Source organism: Salmo trutta, chromosome 6 (genome assembly GCF_901001165.1).
Source record: "Salmo trutta chromosome 6, fSalTru1.1, whole genome shotgun sequence".
In the NCBI taxonomy this organism is placed as follows: domain Eukaryota; kingdom Metazoa; phylum Chordata; class Actinopteri; order Salmoniformes; family Salmonidae; genus Salmo; species Salmo trutta.
This window is the reverse complement of record NC_042962.1, coordinates 43,653,922-43,675,497: the sequence shown is the minus strand read 5'-3', so window position 1 is coordinate 43,675,497 and position 21,576 is coordinate 43,653,922. Positions and strand designations below refer to the sequence as shown.

General features: G+C 43.8%; 1 protein-coding gene across 5 annotated transcripts in view; it reads right to left on the bottom strand.

The window, feature by feature from the left end:
- The window catches only part of LOC115195967 (low-density lipoprotein receptor-related protein 1B-like), a 196,818-nt gene that overhangs the window by 32,829 nt on the left and 142,413 nt on the right, over positions 1–21,576 (bottom strand). For all 5 annotated transcript variants that reach the window (XM_029756356.1, XM_029756360.1, XM_029756358.1 and 2 more), the window contains exons 59-68: positions 19,708–19,889; positions 19,023–19,222; positions 9,993–10,181; positions 9,653–9,801; positions 8,927–9,020; positions 8,227–8,343; positions 7,890–8,009; positions 5,618–5,737; positions 3,397–3,513; positions 2,717–2,959 (exon numbers count right to left, since the gene is read on the bottom strand). In XM_029756356.1, the coding sequence (XP_029612216.1) occupies positions 2,717–2,959; positions 3,397–3,513; positions 5,618–5,737; positions 7,890–8,009; positions 8,227–8,343; positions 8,927–9,020; positions 9,653–9,801; positions 9,993–10,181; positions 19,023–19,222; positions 19,708–19,889 (1,531 nt within the window). The remainder of the gene's footprint in view (positions 1–2,716; positions 2,960–3,396; positions 3,514–5,617; positions 5,738–7,889; positions 8,010–8,226; positions 8,344–8,926; positions 9,021–9,652; positions 9,802–9,992; positions 10,182–19,022; positions 19,223–19,707; positions 19,890–21,576) is intronic.

Below are 21,576 nucleotides of genomic sequence, written 5' to 3'. Positions count from 1 at the left end.
TCTGGACTCACTGGGAGAGAGGGGGAAAAGCTTTTTCATGCATGTCACGGTGTGGTCCTTCCAATTGGAGGAATTTGCAGTGCAAGTGCAGCCACAGCTGTCCACAGGTACTTTCCATATAAATATAGAAAGAAAGTACTAAAATATAGAAAAACGAGTTATTATGAGAGAGCGAGAGAGAGAGAGAGAGACAGACAGACCAACAAACCTGCACATGCCTTTGTGTTATTTATTTTCTTAGTGATTTATATTTCTAATACAACCCCACCCACCACACCCTTGATTATGGTTCTTAGTGATTTTCCTCTTTGTGACAATCTTGATGATTTATGATGATGTTGTTAATGAATCATTCTATTTCCAAAGTATGCTTTGGCAATGTGTACATTGTTTAATCATGCCAATAAAGCAATTGAATTGACAGACAGACAGACAGACAGACAGACAGACAGACAGACAGACAGACAGACAGACAGACAGACAGACAGACAGACAGACAGACAGACAGACAGACAGACAGACAGACAGACAGACAGACAGACAGACAGAGAAAAGTCAGAGAGAGACAGACCGATTCCCAGATCTCAGGGAATTACAGTAGACCAAAGTATATAGAGTACTGCACACACAACAATTACTTAGGTTTCAAAATAAGCTCAACTGGATACCTTAATCAGGCAGTGAATGAACTGAGAGAGAAAGCATGCAGGGCATTCCACGCCATTAAAAAACAAATTAAAATTAAAATACCTATTAAAATTAGGCTAAAACGAATTGAATGTGTCATTGAACCAATTGCACTTTATGGCATTTGCAAAACAAGATTTCACCCAATGGGACAAAAACCCAATTGAAACCCTGCATGGAGAGTTCTGTAAGATTCTCCTCCAAAACTACAAAATAATCATGTAGGGCAGAATTAGGCCAATATCAACTAATAATAATGTTTTGAAAACATCTAAAATACAGCGACCCCCTCTCATATCATTACCAAGCCATGCAATACCAAGAGCTGAGAAAGTCCCCTCATCCAGCTGGTCCTGGGGCTGAGTTCACAAACCTGTTCTACTAATACACTGAAGCCTCAGGACCACAACATCCAAATCAATCAGAATAAACCAAATTACAACACAATCAAAACAAAACGACATTTCTTATAGGGAAACACAAGCACAAAGCAAAATGCAGTGCTATCTGGCCATAAATCGACAGTATAGCGTGGCAAACTATTTGACCATGGTTACTGATCAAAACCTTAGAAAAACCTTGACAAAGTACAGGCTCAGTGAGCACAGTCTTGGCATTGAGAAGAGCAGACACAGGAAAACCTGGCTCCCTGTAGGGGAAAGGCTGTGCAACCACTGCACCACAGCAGAACCTGAGACAGAGCTGCATTTCCTGACAAAATGTCAAAAATATAAACAATTTAGAGAGTCAGTTCCCCAAAATTGAAACCCTTATTCAATGTTTCAAAGACCTCTGATGAGAATAAGCTACCCATCCTGTTGGGGGAGGACGCAGAGAGCTGTGGGTTGGCAGCACACTACATTGCTGCCTGCCATAGGGACAGTGTCTGACAGACCAACCAACCTGCACATGTCCTCTATGCTTATTGTTATTGTTCAATGTATGCTTATTTTGACCCTTGAATATTGCTGTTACTGTTATCCCGTTGACAATATCGATTATTATTATTTAAATGATGTTAACATTGTAAATCTCCAAAGTAAGCTTTGGCAATATGTATAGAACATTGTTACGTCATGCCAATACATTGAATTGACAGACAGACAGACAGACAGACAGACAGACAGACAGACAGACAGACAGACAGACAGACAGACAGACAGACAGACAGACAGACAGACAGACAGACAGACAGACGCAGAGGCATCTCAGTGAGAGAGACAAAGCTCATTTTAATTTCACACCTTCGGTTAGCAGGCAGGAGAGAAGACCAGCTTGCTGATGTCGAACCATCTGCTCGAGATTTGAAGTGCCTTGAAGCTACTCTGGCTTTGCATTTATTTCTCCACAAGACTTAAAGTTTGGCATACATTCAATTCATGCAATGAAGCACAAAGGGATTACGAATCTCTGAATAAATGTGAATGTCAGGATATACTACAGTGGAGTGAAATCTGTAATTGCTGTCAACGGAGAATTCGTCCACGTGTGGGAATACCTCTGTTTCTTTCTGAAGGTATTACGGGTTATTTTCTAGCTGTCAATGCAAGACAGTAAGCCAACTGTATCTATGCTTACTGGTGACATCATAAAATGGCAACTGTTGCCGAACACAAATGAACACACAGTCCCTCTATCACAAGGTGTGTGACACACCCAAGCATGCTTTCCAACGGAGGGCAGTATTAACATGGTTGTAGGCTTTTGGTAAGACAGTGAAAGCAAGTCCCCACCTACAGCCGCAGCCAGCAACAGATATCCAACAGCTATCCAACATATATCCAACAGCTATCCAACAGATATCCAACAGCTATGCAACAGCTATGCAACAGCTATCCAACAGATATCCAACAGCTATCCAACAGCTATCCAACATATATCCAACAGCTATCCAACAGCTATCCAACAGCTATCCAACAGCTATCCAACAGCTATCCAACAGCTATCCAGTAAGTAATCAAGTGTGTGTGTGCGTGCGTGCGTGTGTGAGTGTGTGTGTGTCCGTGCGAGCGTGTCTGTGAGCTCATACCAGGTCCTTGGCAGTTCCTCTCGTCCTCCCCCATCTTACAGTCCTCCTGGCCGTCACAGAGCCACTTGTTGGAGATGCAGAGGTGATTGAGACACTGGAACTGGTCCGCAGGGCACGAGCGAGTCTCACAGCCCTTTTCATCAGAGTTATCAGCACAGTCCCTGTCACCGTCACAATGGAAACGAGTAGAGATGCACTCTCCGCTGTCACACACAAAGTCCCTGGAGGGGCAGGTGGCTGGCTCTGTTGAGGTGTAAGGGAATAAGGAATGACAGTGATTTTAGGCGCATGACAGTGAGGCATGTTTCCCCAGGGCATTCCTCATCATACCAAGGAGAAGTACTTGTTGGTAGTTATATTAGGTCGCCGTTTTTTGAGCAATCATGTAACATGACCTGGATTTTAACCTTCAAAGCGTTTTCATTGAACGTTCCCCTTTTCTTTCTGTGTCAGATGATCCAGCATCATACTCAGACAATCACTTTCAATTTTGGTGCAATTGTCATTTCTGGAGAAGGCTTCAAATACAGGATAGCACTTTGCTACGTCACATGATTGCGCAAAACACAATGCTCTAGTTACAGTGTCAGGGAGTACGCAAGTCATATAGTATTACACAAAAGTTCATTCCAAGTTCATTCCTTCCAGCGTAATCAAGAGACCGAAAACGAGGGACTTACTGCAGTTCTGTTCATCTGTGTTGTCTCCACAGTCACTCTGTCCATCACACCTCCAGTGTTCCGGGACACAGTTGTTGTTCTGGCACCGGAACTCATGAGGACCGCATGTCTTCTCATCTAGGCACAGAAACAACAAGACAGTCAGTCCACAAAGGCGTAAAACAAGCAAAGTGTCTGAAACGGTATCCTGGTTAATGTTTTGCATATTGCCAGGTGTGTGTGATGGTGATCGTCAGTCCCTTGAGTTTTCTCTAAGGAAGACAAGACAATGACCAATAAAGAGTAAGACATTACTTTACATACTGTATATAAAACGCCTGCTACTGTCAAGAAGAAAGACTAGAAGAACAGTAACTTTCCCGTCTTCGTTCTAAAATAACAACCTGTCCCAACACTGTAAAATCAGCAATGTGATTTCCTCTCATCTCCCTGTCAGATTTTTAATCCAACTATGGGGAGAATAGATAAATACATAATGCATTTTTAATTGACAATTACACAGTACCATGTTTGAGAGCTAATTCCCAGACTTAGTATGACATTAACAGAATTCAAACTTGACCTGAGCACACTGCGGCAGTTGAATACTAAATCCATTCCTTCCATGCCTGAAAGATTTCTATCACATTCTAGAATTAAGAAAGAAAAATACGATGCTGGGAATTCCAGAACTCTATGTTGTTGCTTCTCGTCGATTAAGGTAAGTCAAAGCCAGTGGGTGTATACAATATGTTCTGTAAGTGTGTACGTCTCCTCTCATGCTTAATATCTGTCAGGTTATCATCGGTAAGAGAAGAAACCTTTAAATATGACCCATAGAGAAAATAATTTGTTTTAAACACTGACTGAAAACCAGAGAGAACGACTCAAATCATAGAGAGACCTAACTGTCATCCCCTCGATCCCCCGAAATGTCACCATTAAATGCACAGGCAGCAGTGGAAATGCCAAGGTCAAGCCCTAGCAGTCCATTTGATGAGAGGAAGAGCCAGTAAAATGACTTAACCTCCTCCAGCTAATCTCTGGAGCTGGCCATATTAACAAGTGCTTTATGAGCATATCAAAGACCAGTCAGCAATAATGAGGTGGTCACCAGTAAAAAATGTCAGCTGATGTCTGCATAACGTGATCTATCACATTCAATTTAAGTCGACACATTTGCGTTTAGCTGCTCAAAGCTTGCATATAGTACAATGAGACACAAAGTCGAGATACAACTGTCCCTTTAGAGTCGGCCATTCCATAGAGATCAAAAACGGCTACAGTAGGCCTCCCGGGTGGCGCAGTGGTCTAAGGCACTGCATTGAGATTCTGGGTTCGAGCCCAGAGATTCTGGGTTCAAGCCCAGGCTCTCTCGTAGCCAGCCGTGACATTTGCCCAAAACATAACGCTTTGTATTCAGCACATGAAGTTAATTTATTTTCCACATTTTATGCAGTATAACTTAACTGCCTTATTGCAAAGAGGATGAATGTTTTGGAATATTTTCCGTCTTTTCACTCCGTCATTTAGATTAATGCTGTTAACCCATCCTCAGTTTTCTCCTATCACAGCCATTACATTCTGTAACTGTTTTAAAGTTACCATTGGCGTCATGGTGAAATCCCTGAGTGCTTTCATTCCTCTCCGGCAACTGAGTTAGGAAGGATGCCTATATCTATGTAGTGACTGGTTGTATTGATACATCCAAAGTGTAATTAATAACTATATTCAATGTCCGCTTGTTTTATTTATTTTGCCCATAGGTATCCTTCTTTGTGAGCTATTGGAAAACCTCCCTGGTCTTTGTGGTTGAATCTGTGTTTGAAATTCACTGCGGAACCTTACAGATAATTGTATTCGTGGGGTACAGAGATGAGGTAGTTATTCAGAAATCATGTTAAACACTATTATTGCACAGAGAGTGAGTCCATGCAACTTATGTGGCATGTTAAGCAAATCTTTACTCCTGAACTTATTTAGACTTGCCATAACAAAGGGGTTTAATACTTAATGACTAAAGCTTTTCATTTTTTTTTTATTAATTTGTAAACATTTCAAAAAACATAATTCCACTTTGACATTATGGGGTATTGTGTGTAGGCCATTTACACAAAATCAGAATTTAAACCATTTTAAATTCAGGCTGTAACGCAACAAAACGTGGAAAAAGTCAAAGGGGTGTGTGAATACTTTCTGAAGGTACAATAGCATAGAATCGGAATAGAATAGTAGAACTCGCCACAGTTGGCCTCGTCCGATCCATCGGCGCAGTCGGGGTCCTCGTCACACACCCACAGGGCTGAGATACAGTGCATGGAGGTCTTACACTGGAACTGGTTGGCAGAACAGGTACTCTCAGCTGGGGATGGCGACCGAGGGCACAGGAGATAAACAGGAAGGATAAAGACGAAAAGAGACGTCGTCAAGTGCTATACAATGATGGCCAGTTCTAAAATTGCCAAACTTGACGGCTAATGCAACTGAAGGTACCAAAATGATGAAGACATTACCAAAACAATAGCAATACACATTTACTGTAGTTACATCAAATTCACACAAATCATTTTATATATAGCATACAAAACTAGGGTGTGGAGCAATAGAGAAAGTAAAATTCATTTTTCCTCTACACCCTCCTTATGCCACAGTACCTTGACACCCAGAGCACAGCTTCCTCTTTCCCAGCAGGAGGGGGATGGAGGTGGTTAGAGCTCCAGCTGCATTTCTAAACCCTCAGCCCTCCCAGCATGATTAGCCCTGGTTAAACCTCCCTCAGTCTCAGAAAGACATCCCCTCAGACGCAGGCTAAACCACCTTCTGTCTGCCCTAATCTGCACCCTGGGTGAGACGCAGCTCCTGGAATACCCTCTCTGTATCTCTCTGCCGCTCATACGCGCGCACGCAAACACACACGGTGCTCTATTTTCGGCTGGCGGTAAGGAGGCGCAAGTGTCAAACGCACGTTAGTTAGCATAATTTCGTCATATAAAAACTGCCATTTTCCTGCCCTAACGCCAGGTTTGTCCGTTTTACCTGTCTAATGTCAGCTGGTTTGCGCTAAGGTGGGAGGGGTGGAAATATTTTAGGTGTGTCCTTAAGAACTTACGCCGGGTTCGGAATTCTAATGCCAATCATTGCAGAATCATATTTTTGCAGATAGAACCTTATAATCCCAAGCTCTTGACAACTTGAAGCAACCACATATTTAGCCATGGAGCATGTTCTGATTGGCCAGTGAGAGGTCAAGCCTCGATACACGTTCAACTTGTTTATTAATCAAAACCCAGCCCTTCTGCGCCACCGCCAGCTACTGCGCCCATAAATCTGGTTGTGAAAATAGCAACAAATATTTCTGACACACCACCCAACCTACAGCTCTACCGCCAGCGCTTAGATTTACACTTGTGTTAGGTTTGTTAAAATAGAGCCCACAGAGACACACTTTACCTGGTGCTGTACATTCCTCCAGCCTCCCCATCCTTCCCCTCCCTCCCTCCAGCCTGCCAGCATGGCTCAACCCCCTGCTGGTGCAATTACCAGTGTCTTCCTCTCTGTTCCCACTCTGTTCCCAGTGGCCTCAGGGCAACACAGCTCAACCACTGAGCCAGGCTGGGGCTGGATGTGACTGCAGCCAGAGACAGGGGCTCAGGGGGTGCAGGGAGGGAGATTAGACTGCTTCTAGGGCTGGAGCTGTGAGACGAGTCGTTAACCCACCACTGTGATATAATAAGGTGTTCGTGGATGGTGTGTATGCGTGTGTGTCTTAAGACCTTGCTCCAGTGTATCTAGAGCTGTCACTTTGATTCATGATGACAAGCAGACAGGTGTGATTACAGGTACTTATTAAGACCCTCTTTCTGTCTCTCTCACACACGAGGAATTGTCTCAACCTTTACCTGGTACTGTACATTTCAGACAAGCGAAAGAAGCATCCAGAAGTTCAGAACTTTAAAATGTCAAGCTAGAGGGATAACAAGCAGGGGATGAAACTCCAATCAAACTCCACAGCGAAGTCAAACTAGGTCAACTAAAAAGAAACATACTTTTCTTGTTATAACAAGGATATGTGGCTTTTATTAATAATGGACCTTCCTTGTGTCTCTGAGCAGAATTAACCAGGTATGGTAGTATGAGCATAGAAGGCTGGGGGCTTTCTATAATCCAAAAAGAATTGTTAGCAGGGTGAATCATTGACCAAGACTTAAAAATCAGAGGGGAAGTCACAGAGTCTGTCTGTTCAGGGTCTGAGTATCTCTCGACTGTTCCTTTCTTTTCTTTTGTCATTCATCAAAAGGGTTATCTCTCCCGCAAAAGAAATGAACAGAGTGCTAACAACTAAAGTCTTTTCAATACTTCATTATCTATGTCTTGCGCAAGCTCATTTTTCATGGCCAAGTGAAATTGAAATCCCCTGATAAAAAGTACAGAGTTGGCAAACTTTCATCACATAGTCAGCCTGCTCTTTAAGACCGTATCTATAGAGATCCATCTACAGATTATTTGACTCTTACGGCAGTCTGTCTCGTCCTCTCCGTCTCCACAGTCGTCCTGTCCGTTACAGCGCAGGTTCAGTGGGATGCACTTCTGACGCTTCCTGCATTTGAACTGTCCAGATAGACAGATGTAGGATTCTGTAGATAGTATGAACAAAGGTGTTAGCCTTAGCCAAGGTAGTCTACAATGTAGTTTTTGTTAGTTGTGGGAAACATTTGGGCGGATTCAGAATAGGATGGATAGTGTCATATTTATTTCCTTTATTTAACCAGGTAATTAATGAGTATGCATTGTCTTTTACAATAATGACCAGAAATGTGAAGAAATGTGTATAATATGATAAAAGGTCTTTACCACAGTTGGCTTCATCAGAATTGTCCCCACAGTCGTTCTCCCCATCACAGATAAACGGAGGCAGAGCACAGAGACCAGTCCCACACTGGAACCTCCCTGGCTGGCATTTAAACTCAGCTGTGAGGAAAGAACAGAAACACACATACACACACACACACACACACACACACACACACACACACACACACACACACACACACATATTGCAGCGACTTTATAGAAACACAGCTAGTAAACAAGACCAGGAAAAAGGGTTGTAACATTTTCTTATTTATTTATAAAAAAATACTATCATTTTATTTGTATTATTTAAAAAAAAAATTATAAACACAACAAATACAAAAAACATAAATATACAAACAAGAGTACATAAAGCTAACAGACAGGGGTATTACATATCAAGATTAATTTTCTATTTGTTAAATACTTTTATGGTGCATATTGCTTTTTGTTTTTACATTTACTGTTTATTTCAAAATAATATTTAAATTCTATGTGAAAAGGGGTTTGATCTCACTTCATTTTATGGATAGAGAATCTTTGTAACATTTTCTGTTCTGTACTGTGCAGTTAGAGTCCTGCTCCACTAGGGGGCTGTGAATTGATTGAGTAATTGTGAATTGGTGTGTACAGAAAATGTTACAAGCCCTCATGGGACCTTGTCAAGTGTATGTGTGTGTGTGTGTTGATGGTGACTCACGGCAGTCTGGAGGCTCGTCCGACCCGTCCCCACAGTCATCCACCGTGTCACACTTCCACCAGAAGGGGATGCACTCATCTGTCCCACAGCGGAACTGTAGGACACAACAACAGCAGAAAGCTTCAGATATCATCACCATCATCTTCAACATCGTCATCATCATCATCATCATCGTCGTCATCATTCAGGAAGATTTTGGGACACTAAAGTACCTTACTTGAAACTACAAATACTAATATCAGAGCCCCTGATCGTCCCTGCCCATCTTCCAAAAATAAAAAGTACCTCTTAAAAATGTATGTTGAATTATCCCACAGCACCACCCCCCCTCCAACTAGCACGGACTTAGCTGCTACCTGCTTTATTGGGTGGCAGATACAGTAGCCTTCGAGGTTAGAGTAATGGGCAAGTAAACAAAAGGTCGTTGGTTTGAATTCCGAAGCCAACAAGGTGAAAAATCTGCCGCTGTGACCTTGAGCAAGGCACTTAACCCAATTGATCCAGGGGCGGTGGATAATGGTGACCCTGGCCGTGACCCCACTCCCTATGGGTGTCTCAGGGGGAGTTGGGATAAGCAAGTGTGTAACAGGTCAAATATAAGCACTCCTCCAATTATTACTAAGGAAAGACATGAATTCACTAACTGTAAGTCACTCTGGATAACAGCGTCTGCTAAATGACTATGTCAACTATTTTGTAAGCAGTAGGAGAAAAGTGGCCACTGACCTGGCTGGCTGTGCAGTTGGACATGCAGGTCTTGTTGTCTGCAGCCAGGTAAAAGTGGGTGGGGCAGGCACACCTGTAACCTCCCCCGGGGGAGAGCAGACACAGGTGGCTGCAGCCTCCGTTGGTCACCTGACACTGGTGTTTGGGCACTGCGGCGGAGAGAGGAAGATGGAGGCTAAAACCAACATCCTCAGCTAGAGCCCTTTCCCCTCCACTCTGCTGTCAGCATCATTAGTCTGAGGGCACATTTCCTCATTACAATTAAAAAGAAACACCTTTCTCTCTCTCTTTCTCTCTCGAAGTCATGCAGACACACACACACAGAGTCATAGATAATTACCGTCAGGCTGGCGGAGAGGGTGGTACACCTTGATGTTGTGGATGGCTCTCCAGTATCTGAGCAGCTCTGTTCCCTGAGCCCCGGAGGTCTTGTGGGCCCGGTTCAGTGACTTGGACTTCTCATCCGTCCAATAGATGACATCCTCAAACAGAGTCAGCCCTGTCACCTCCCGGATGTCTTGACTAGGCACTGGAATGGAATACACACTGATTAATCAGAGTCTGGAACACAGCCAGATCTCACACACACGTACGCGTGAACGCACACACATGCAGGCGTGTACACAGCTCGTCCTGAGTAATTGCTGTGACAAGCTGCCAGGCTCGGGGGTGTTTTATTGCAGGTAAATGGGAGTAAAGACATGACTAAATGAACTGTCTGTCTGCCAGCATGGCTTAGTAGAGAAAGGAGTATACTATAATAAGTATTACAGCTAATCACAAACTGGCTGTTTAAGACAAAAAACTGAAATTAAATTAACAATAAAAATACGTTGAGAATGTATGACTTCTGTAACGCTCGTCGTCGGGTGATAAGGAAGCGGACCAAAACGCAGCTGGGAGCGAACACATGTTTATTTAGACACAAATAAACACGTTACCAAACCAGACAAAGAATAGACGAACCGTTAACTTGCTCAAACAAAAGAGGCAACAACCCACAAACATCGTGGGGGAAAAGGAACTTAAATGTGATTCCCAATCAGACATAACAAGCGACAGCTGTCTGATTGGGAAATCACCCCGAGCCCAACATAGAAATAAAACACAAAGAAAGGCTATAACCAAAACATAGAAAATAAACCATAGAAATGCCACACCCTGACCAAAATAGCAGAGTTCACCTGGTCAGGGCGTGACAACTTCACTTCAAGCCTCGTTTAATAACATAATGTTTTGTTTGTGAACCAAATAGTACTTCGGGGAAAATTGTGTTAGACCAAATTAATAAAAAAGGTGAGAAAAACATTTTCTCATTTCTCACAGGTTGAATGCCAGAGATGGACAGAGACTCATTTCAATTAACACCTTGTTTTGAAGTGCATGGAACAGGCATAATAATGCCTTGGCTCACACTCAGCTTCTTTGGTGTTGAATCAATCACAAACAAATGTTTTCACAGTAAAGTCAAGGCTTTTATCTAAAGTCTGAAAAAGTACAATCAATGACAAACTGACCTGAAATCTGCACAAACCATTATTTACAAAGCCAATTGAGCCATCACATTTTGAGAGTTGAGAGAGAGAGATAGATACAATGTAAAATGGTATAGAATCAGCTTGGACTTTTTTTATATTTTCAGTGGTATTGTTAACAAACACGCCCCCATAAAGAAAAGTGGAATTAAAATCAAGTTCAGCCCCTGGTTCGACCGTGGTCTTGAAGAGTTACTCCACCTCAAGAACTGCATTTGGCGAAATGCTCGGCACACGCATACTCAGGCTGACTGGCTCTCGTTCAGGCAAATGAGAAATAAGTGCACTCAGGCTATCCGGAAGGCCAAAGTTAGTTACTTTAAGGAGCAGTTCTCTCTCTGTGGGTCTAACCCCAAGAAGTTCTGGAAAATGGTTAAAGACCTGGAGAATAAACCCTCCTCCTCACAGCTGCCCATGTCTGTTAGGGATAGGGGGCAGTATTTTCACAGCCGGATAAAAAACGTACCCGATTTAATCTGGTTACTACTCCTGCCCAGAAACTAGAATATGCATATAATTATTAGATTTGGATAGAAAACACAAAAGTTTCTAAAACTGTTTGAATGGTGTCTGTGAGTATAACAGAACTCATATGGCAGGCCAAAACCTGAGAAGATTCTATACAGGAAGTGCCCTGTCTGACAATTTGTTCTCCTTCTAGGGCATCTCTATCAAAAATACAGGATCTCTGCTGTAACGTGACATTTTCTAAGGCTTTCATTGGCTCTCAGAAGGCGCCAGAAAGTGGAATGAGAGCTCTCCAGTCTCTGGGCGAAAAACAGCAGGGGTTTTTGTGAGTGGTCCTTCTGAGAACAATGACACTGGAGCGCGCGTGCATGAGACGACTCCATGTTTTACTTTCAGTGTTTGAATGAATACAACGTCGCCCGGTTAGAATATTATCGCTATTTTACGAGAAAAATCGCATACAAATTTATTTTAAACAGCGTTTGACATGCTTCGAAGTACAGTTATGGAATATTTTGAAATTTCTTGTCACGAAATGCGCCGGCGCGTCACCCTTCGGATAGTTACCTGAACGCATGAACAAAACGAAGCTATTTCAATATAACTATGGATTATTTCGAACCAAAACAACATTTGTTGTTGAAGTAGAAGTCCTGGGAGTGGATTCTGATGAAGAACAGCAAAGGTAATCCAATTTGAGTTTGGTGAGGGCCAAACTTGGTGGGTGTCAAAATAGCTAGCCGCGATGGCCGGGCTATGTACTCAGAATATTGCAAAATGTGCTTTCACCGAAAAGCTATTTTAAAAATCGGACACCGCGATTGCATAAAGGAGTTCTGTATCTATAATTCTTAAAATAATTGTTATGTATTTTGTGAACGTTATCGTGAGTAATTTAGTAAATTCACCGGAAGTTTGCGGTGGGTATGCTAGTTCTGAGCATCACATGCTAATGTAAAAAGCTGGTTTTTGATGTAAATATGAACTTGATTGAACAAAACATGCATGTATTGTATAACATAATGTCCTAGGAGTGTCATCTGATGAAGATCATCAAAGGTTAGTGCTGCATTTAGCTGTGGTTTTGGTTTTTGTGACGCTAGCGGAACGTCTGTCCCTAACAGGTTAAAGTTGATGATGTGGTTGTTACTGACAAAAAGCACATGGCTGAGCTCTTTATTAACCACCACTTCATTAAGTCAGGATTTTTATTTGACTCAGCCATGCCTCCTTGCTCGTCCAACATTTCCTCATCTCCCACCTCTTCTAATGCGACTAACCGATGCTTCTCCCACTTTGTCCCCTGCCCTGCAACAAAGTTTCTCCCTGCAGGCGGTCACTGAGTCCGAGGTGCTAATGGAGCTCCTGAAACTCGACCCCCAAAAAACATCTGGGTCAGATGGTTTAGACCCTTTCTTCTTTAAGGTTGCTGCCCATATCATCCTTTCTGGGGAGGTTCCCATTGCTTGGAAGGCAGCCACGGTTCGTCTTTCTTTTAAAGGGGGAGATCAAGCTGATCCTAACTGTTACAGGCCTATTTCTATTTTGCCCTGTTTATCAAAAGTGTTGGAAAAACTTGTCAATAATCAACTGACTGGCTTTCTTGATGTCTATAGTATTCTCTCTGGTATGCAATCTGGTTTCCGCTCAGGTTATGGATGTGTCACTGCTACCTTTAAGGTCCTCAATGAAGTCACCATTGCCCTTGATTCTAAGCAATGTTGTGCTGCTATTTTTATTGACTTGGCTAAAGCTTTTCATTTTTACATTTTAACATTTTTATTTAACCAGGTAGGCTAGTTGAGAACAAGTTCTAATTTACAAATGCGACCTGGCCAAGATAAAGCAAAGCAGTGCAACACAAACAACAACACAGAGTTACAGATGGAATAAACAAAACATACAGTCAATAACACAATAGAAAAAAGTATATATACAGTGTGTGCAAATGAGGTAAGATAAGGGAGGTAAGGGAATAAATAGGCCATAGTGGTGAAATAATTAATATTTAGCAATTAAACACCGGAGTGATAGATGTGCAGAAGATGAATGTGCAAGTAGAGATACTGGGGAGCAAAGGAGCAACAATAAAATAAATAACTGTATGGGGATGAGGTAGTTGGATGGGATATTTACAGATGGGCTATGTACAGGTGCAGTGATCTGTGAGCTGCTCTGACAGCTGGTGCTTAAAGCTAGTGAGGGAGATATGAGTCTCCAGCTTCAGTGATTTTTGCAATCCGTTCCAGTCATTGACAGTAGAGAACTGGAAGCAAAGGCAGCCAAAGGAGTAATTGGCTTTGGGGGTGACCAGTGAAGTATACCTGCTGGAGCGCTTGCTATGGGTGGGTGCTGCTATGGTGACCAGTGAGCTGAGATAAGGCGGGGCTTTACCTAGCAAAGACTTATAGATGACCTGGAGCCAGTGTGTTTGGGCCAGCCAACGAGAGCATACAGGTTGCAGTGGTGGGTAGTGTATGGGGCTTTGGTGACAAAAAAGATGGCACTGCATCCAATTTGCTGAGTAGAGTGTTGGAGGCTATTTTGTAAATTACACCGCCGAAGTCAAGGATCGGTAGGATAGTCAGTTTTATTAGGGTATGTTTGGCAGCATGAGTGAAGGATGCTTTGTTGTGAAATAGGAAGCCGATTGTAGATTTAATTTTGGATTTGAGATGCTTAATGTGAGTCTGGACGGAGAGCTTACAGTCTAACCAGACACCTAGGTATTTGTAGATGTCCACATATTCTAATTCAGAACCATCCAGAGTAGTGATGCTGGACGGGCGGGCAGGTGCTGGTAGCAATCGTTTGAAGAGCATGCATTTAGTTTTACTTGCATTTAAGAGCAGTTGGAGGCCATGGAAAGACAGTTGTATTGCATTGAAGCTCGTCTGGAGATTAGTTAACACAGTGTCCAAAGAAGGGCCAGAAGTATACAGAATGGTATCGTCTGCATAGAGGTGGATCAGAGAATCACCAGCAGCAAGAGCGACATCCTTGATGTATACAGAGAAGATAGTCGGCCCGAGAATTGAACCCTGTGGCGCCCCCATAGAGACTGCCAGAGGTTTGGACAACAGGCCCTATGATTTGACACACTAAACTCTGTCAGAGAAGTAGTAGGTGAACCAGTTGCGGCAGTCATTTGAGAAACCAAGGCTGTCGAGTCTGCCGATAAGAATGTGGTGATTGACAGAGCTGAAAGCCTTGGCCAGGTCTATGAATACAGTTGCACAGTATTGTCTCTTATCAATGGAGGTTATGATATCGTTTAGGACCTTGAGCGTGGCTGAGGTGCACCCATGACCAGTTCGGAAACCAGATTGCATAGCGGAGAAGGTACAGTGGGTGTCACGACTGATTTGGACTGGTGTAGAGGCGGAATCAGATGCAGGAGACAGAGTTGCTGGAGGTGAGTGTCTTTTAATGAACACAAAGGCCGAAAAGCACAGGGCGCTACACAAAGTTTGCCTGGGAGAAACACTTTCCCATAAAACACAAAAAAAGTATATATTCCACGGCACAAAAGGCAAGGAGCGCAGCCCGGTAAATCCTTTGACAAAACTGTCGGAAAACACAACGTACACAAAATACCTCCCACCGTTCTGAGTGGACAATAAACAATACCGCACAAAATCCCAACTGAAAACACACATTAAATAAGCCCCCACTAATGACAGACACAAAACAGGTGCGGAACAGACAGACAAAACTAAAAGACACAGAAACAACAATCGGTGGCAGCTAATAGGCCGGCGACGACGACCGCCGAGCGCCGCCCGACCGAGGAGGGGCGCCACTTTCGTTGGATCCTGTGACAGTGGGATTCTAAATGGTCGGTGATCTGTTTGTTAACTTGGCTTTCGAAGACCTTAGAAAGGCAGGGTAGGATAGATATAGGTCTGTAGCAGTTTGGGTCTTCGAAAAGGGGGATGACCACGGCAGCTTTCCAATCTTTGGGGATATCAGAAGATACAAAAGAAAGGTTGAGCAGGCTAGTAATAGGGGTTGCAACAATTCTGGCTGATAATTTTAGAAAGAGAGGGTCCAGATTGTCTAGTCCTGCTGATTTGTAGGGGTCCAGATTTTGCAGCTCTTTCAGAACATCAGCTATCTGGAATTGGGTGAAGGAGAAATGGGGGAGGCTTGGGCAAGTTGCTGTGGGGGGTGCAGGGCTGTTGACCATGGTAAGGGTGGCCAGGTGGAAAGCATGGCCAGCCGTAGAAAAATGCTTATTGAAATTCTCAATTATCATGGATTTATCGGTGGTGACAGTGTTTCCTAGAATCAGTGCAGTGGGCAGCTGGGAGGAGGTGCTCTTATTCTTATTCTGACAGTGATGAGAGGTGGTCGTTTGACCGCAGACCCATTACAAACGCAAGCAATGAGGCAGTGATCGTTGAGATCCTGGTTGAAGACAGCAGAGGTGTATTTGGAGGGCAGGTTGGTTAGGATGATATCTATGAGAGTGCCTGTGTTTATGGATTTGGGGTTGTACCTGGTAGGTTCATTGATAATTTGTGTAAGACTGAGGGCATCAAGCTTAGATTGTAGGATGGCCGGGTGTTAAGCATGTTCCAGTTTAGGTCACCTAACAGCACAAGCTCTGAAGATAGATGGTGGGCAATCAATTCACATATGGTATCCAGGGCACAGCTGGGGGCAGAAGGTGGTTTATATCAAGCGGCAATGGTGAGAGACTTATTTCTGGAAAGGTGGATTTTTAAAAGTAGAAGCTCAAATTGTTTGGGAACAGACCTGGATAGTAAGACAGAACTCTGCAGGCTATCTCTGCAGTAGATTGCAACTCCGCCCCCTTCGGGAGTTCTATCTTGTCGGAAAATGTTATAGTTAAGGATGGAAATTTCAGGGTTTTTGGTGGCCTTCCTAATCCAGGATTCAGACACGACTAGGACATCCGGGTTGGCAGAGTGTGCTAAAGCAGTGAATAAAACAAACTTAGGGAGGAGGCTTCTAATGTTAACATGCATGAAACCAAGGCTTTTATGGTTACAGAAGTCAACAAATGAGAGCGCCTGGGGAATGGGAGAGGAGCTAGGCGCTGCAGGGCCTGGATTCACCTCTACATTACCAGAGGAGCAGAGGAGGAGTAGGATACGGGTACGGCTAAAGGCTATAAGGACTGGTCATCTAGTGCGTTTGGAACTGAGAGTAAAAGGAGCAGGTTTCTGGGCGCGGTAGAATAGATTCAATGCATAATGTACAGACAAAGGTATGGTAGGATGTGAGTACAGTGGAGGTAAACCTAGGCATCGAGTGACAATGAGAGGGGTATTGTCTCTAGAGACATCAGTTAAACCAGATGAGGTCACCGCATGTGTGGGAGGTGGGACAAAAGGGTTAGCTGAGGCATATTGAGCATGGCTGGAGGGTATACAGTGAAATAAGACAATAATCACTAACCAAAACAGCAATGGACAAGGCATATTGACATTAGGGAGAGGCATGCATAGCCGAGCCAATACGGTAGACCATTCCATTCTTGTGTGCTGGCTAAGGAGTATTGATGTCTCTGAGGGGTCTTTGGCCTGGTTTGCCAACTACCTCTCTCAAAGAGTGCAGTTTATAAAGTCAGAAAATCTGTTGTCTCAGCCACTGCCTGTCACCAAGGCTCAATCCTAGGCCCCACGCTCTTCAATTTACATCAACAACATAGCTCAGGCAGTAGGAAGCTCTCTCATCCATTTATAAGCAGATGATACAGTCTTATACTCAGCTGGCCCCTCCCCAGATATTGTTTTAAATGCTCTACAGCAAAGCTTTCTTAGTGTCCAAAAAGCTTTCTCTACCCTTAACCCTGTTCTGAACACCTCCAAAACAAAGGTCATGTGGTTTCGTAAGAAGAATGCCCCACTCCCCACAGGTGTGATTATTACCTCTGAGGGTTTAGAGCTTGAGGTAGTCACCTCATACAAGTACTTGGGAGTATGTCTCGATGGTACACTGTCCTTCTCTCAGCACATATCAAAGCTGCAGGCTAAAGTTAAATCGAGTCTTGGTTTCCTCTATCGTAATAGCTCCTTTCACCCCAGCTGCCGAACTAACCCTGATTCAGATGACCATCCTTCCCATGCTAGATTACGGAGGCATCATTTATAGATCAGCAGGTAAGGGTGCTCTCGAGCGGCTAGATGTTCTTTACCATTCGGCCATCAGATTTGCCACCAATGCTACTTATAGGACACATCACTGCACTCTATACTCCTCTGTAAACTGGTCATCTTTGTATACCTGTCGCAGGACCCACTGGTTGATGCTAATTTGTAAAACCCTCCTAGGCCTCACTCCCCCCTATCTGAGATATCTACTGCAGCCCTCATCCTCCACATACAACACCTGTTCTGCCAGTCACATTCTGTTAAAGGTCCCGAAAGCACACACATCCCTGGGTCGCTCGTTTTTTCAGTTTGCTGCAGCTAGCGACTGGAACAAGCTGCAACAAACACTCAAACTGGACAGTTTTATTCATTCAAAGACTCAATCATGGACACTCTTACTGATAGTTGTGGCTGCTTTGCGTGATGTATTGTTGTCTCTGCCTTCTTGCCCTTTGTGCTGTTGTCTGTGCCCAATAATGTTTGTGCCATGTGCTGCTACCATGTTGTGTTTCTACCATGTTGTTGTCATGTTGTGTTGGTACCATGCTGTGTTGTCATGTGTTGCTGCCTTGCTATGTTGTTGTCTTAGGTCTCTCTTTATGTAGTGTGTTGTCTCTCTTGTCATGATGTGTGTTTGCCCTATATTTATATATATTGTTTATTTAAAAAAAAAATTAAATCCCAGTCCCCGTCCCCGCAGGAGGCCTTTTGCCTTTTGGTAGGCCGTCATTGTAAATAAGAATTTGTTCTTAACTGACTTGCCTAGTTAAATAAAGGTTAAATGAAAAATAAATAAATAAATAAATAAATACAGACAGACAGACAGACAGACAGACAGACAGACAGACAGACAGACAGACAGACAGACAGACAGACAGACAGACAGACAGACAGACAGACAGACAGACAGACAGACAGACAGACAGACAGACAGACAGACAGACAGACAGACAGACAGACAGACAGACAGACAGACAGACAGACAGACAGACAGACAGACAGACAGACAGACAGACAGACAGACAGACAGACAGACAGACAGACAGACAGACAGACAGACAGACAGACAGACAGACAGACAGACAGACAGACAGACAGACAGACAGACAGACAGACAGACAGACAGACAGACAGACAGACAGACAGACAGACAGACAGACAGCAATAGAGCAAGAGAGCAAGAGAGCAAGAGAGCAAGAGAGCAAGAGAGAGACCAAGGGCAATCCTCAATTCACTGTCACTTACCTTTGCGCCTTTCTGAACCGTCCATGTTTGAGAAGAGAATATGATGCGAGTCAGCCCAGTAAAGTCTTTTTGCTGTGTAGTCGATGCTGAGAGCTGCAGGGCTGAAAATGTCTGTATCGCTGATCACCGTCCGGCTGCTGCCGTCCAAACCTATCCTCCCAATATGGGGATACTCTCCACTGTCGATCCAGAACACATAACTACAGAGGAATGACACCGTTTTCAGCTAGATACCTTAGGCTACACTTCTCCACTCTGTTGGTCAATTGGGCTATGGGAACTGTGAATTGTGGCTGTCTCACTTTGCTATCTTAAGGTTAATGCACTAACTGTAAGTTGCTCTGGATAAGAGTGTCTGCCAAATGACAAAAATCATGTAAATGTAACTGTTTACTTTCCATTATGGAGTAGCTTATGTGAGATATCAAATTCAACATCAAAATGAGTACTAGACTTCAAAGCCTGAGCAGAAAGTTGGCTGCCTCAGAAACAAAATAGCATAGTTACACTTACACAGTAACATACTGATTAGCTAGTATTTATTTTGACAGTCTGTGGTACTGTGAGTGGTTTCTCTCAACAGACATGGCTAAATCTCATTCTGGATTCATTCATTAGAACTGTGACAGATATAGAATCTAGCATGATGTAGAGACAGATGGAGAAGATGGAGTGTTGTACATGCCCAGTGTCTGCATCCAGAGCCAGGTCAGTAGGGTTGTCCAGACCAGTGCTGACCAATACCACAGGATAGAGGCCGTTAGCCTTGGACACCTCCAGACTCTTCTTCACTATGTCACACCAGTATAGGTTCTTTCCTATCCAGTCCACGGCTAGAGCACTGGGGGCAGACATCCTGTGGATTACCTGTGGGTCAGAGGAGAGGAAGCAGTTAGGGACATTTTTATCTCAATGTCAAATCATTTCTGGGTAACAATTAAGTACCTTAATGTGATTGTTTTCAATTAAATTTGTCAAAAACAAAACTTAGCAAAGAGCAATTTCTCAAGCAATAATTTTGCTAGGACTGTCTGGGAGCTGTCTGAGTGGGGAGGGGAAAACTGAAAAGTAGCTGTTATTGGCAGATAGTTAGGAAATATATTTATTGGTCTATTAACCAATTTACTGCCTGGTGATGTCACCGGGCAGGCCAAATCTTCATCCAACCAAAACAGACTGAAATGTCTGGCAGTCTTTTTAAACAGCTCTGACAGGGGTAGAAGCTGTTAAGGAGCCTTTTGATCCTAGACTTGGAGCTCCGGTACCGCTTGCTGTGCGGTAGCAGAGAAAATAGTCTATGACTTGGGTTACTGGAGTCTTTGACAATTTTTTGGGCCTTCCTCTCACACTGCCTAGTATATAGGTCCTGGATGGCAGGAAGCTTGGCCCGAGTGATGTACTGGGCCGTACGCACTACCCTCTGTAGCGCCTTACGGTCAGATGCCGAGCAGTTACCATACCAGGCGGTGATGCAACCGGTCAGGATGCTCTTGTTGGTGCAGCTGTAGAACATTTTGAGGATCTGGGGACCCATGCCGAATCTTTTCAGTCTTCTGAGGGGGGATAGGCATTGTCGTGCCCTCTTCACAACTGTCATGGTGCGTTTGGACTATTATAGTTTGTTGGTGATGTGGACACCAAGGAACTGGAAACTCTTGACCCGCTCCACTACAGCCCCGTCGATGTTAATGGGGGCCTGTTCGGCCCGCCTTTTCCTGTAGTCCACGATCAGCTCCTTTGTCTTGCTCACATTGAGGGAGAGTTTGTTGTCCTGGCACCACACTGCCAGGTCTCTGACCTCCTCCCTGGCTGTCTCATCGTTGTCGGTGATCAGGCCTACTACTGTTGTGTTGTCAGCAAACAATGATGGTGTTGGAGTTGCATTTGGCCACGCAGTCGTGGGTGAACAGGGAGTACAGGAGGAGACTAAGCACACACCCCTGAGGGGCCCCAGTGTTAATGTTCAGCGTAGCAGATGTGTTGTTGCCTAACCTTACCACCTGGGGGCGGCCAGTCAGGAAGTCCAGGATCTAGTTGCAGAGGGAGGTGTTTAGTCCCAGAGTCCTTAGCTTAGTCATAAGCATTGTGGACACAATGGTGTTGAACACTGAGCTGTAGTCAATGAACAGCACTCTCACATAGGTGTTCCTTTTGTCCAGGTGGGAAAGGGCAGTGTGGAGTGCGATTAAGATTGCGTCATCTGTGGATCTGTTGGGGCAGTATGCGAATTGGAGTGGGTCTAGGGTATCAGGGAGGATGCTGTTGATGTGAGCCATGACCAGCCTTTCAAAGAACTTCATGGCTACCGACACAGGAAAATCATGTTTGCCACTGCACTGGGCCTTTAAAGCAACTCAAGATGAATCAGAGTATCACCGTAATCGGTTTTGTGGAGCCCTTGCATTCTACTCCAGACGGTTGGGTGCAGCTACCCCAGGGTTAACAATTGATTGTGTGAATGGAGGGTAAGCGAGCCCTGGTGTGATTTTTAACCCCAAATTAAGAAGATACATTGTGAAAAAGCCCTTAAGATTTAGAACAGCCTTCTATGGGT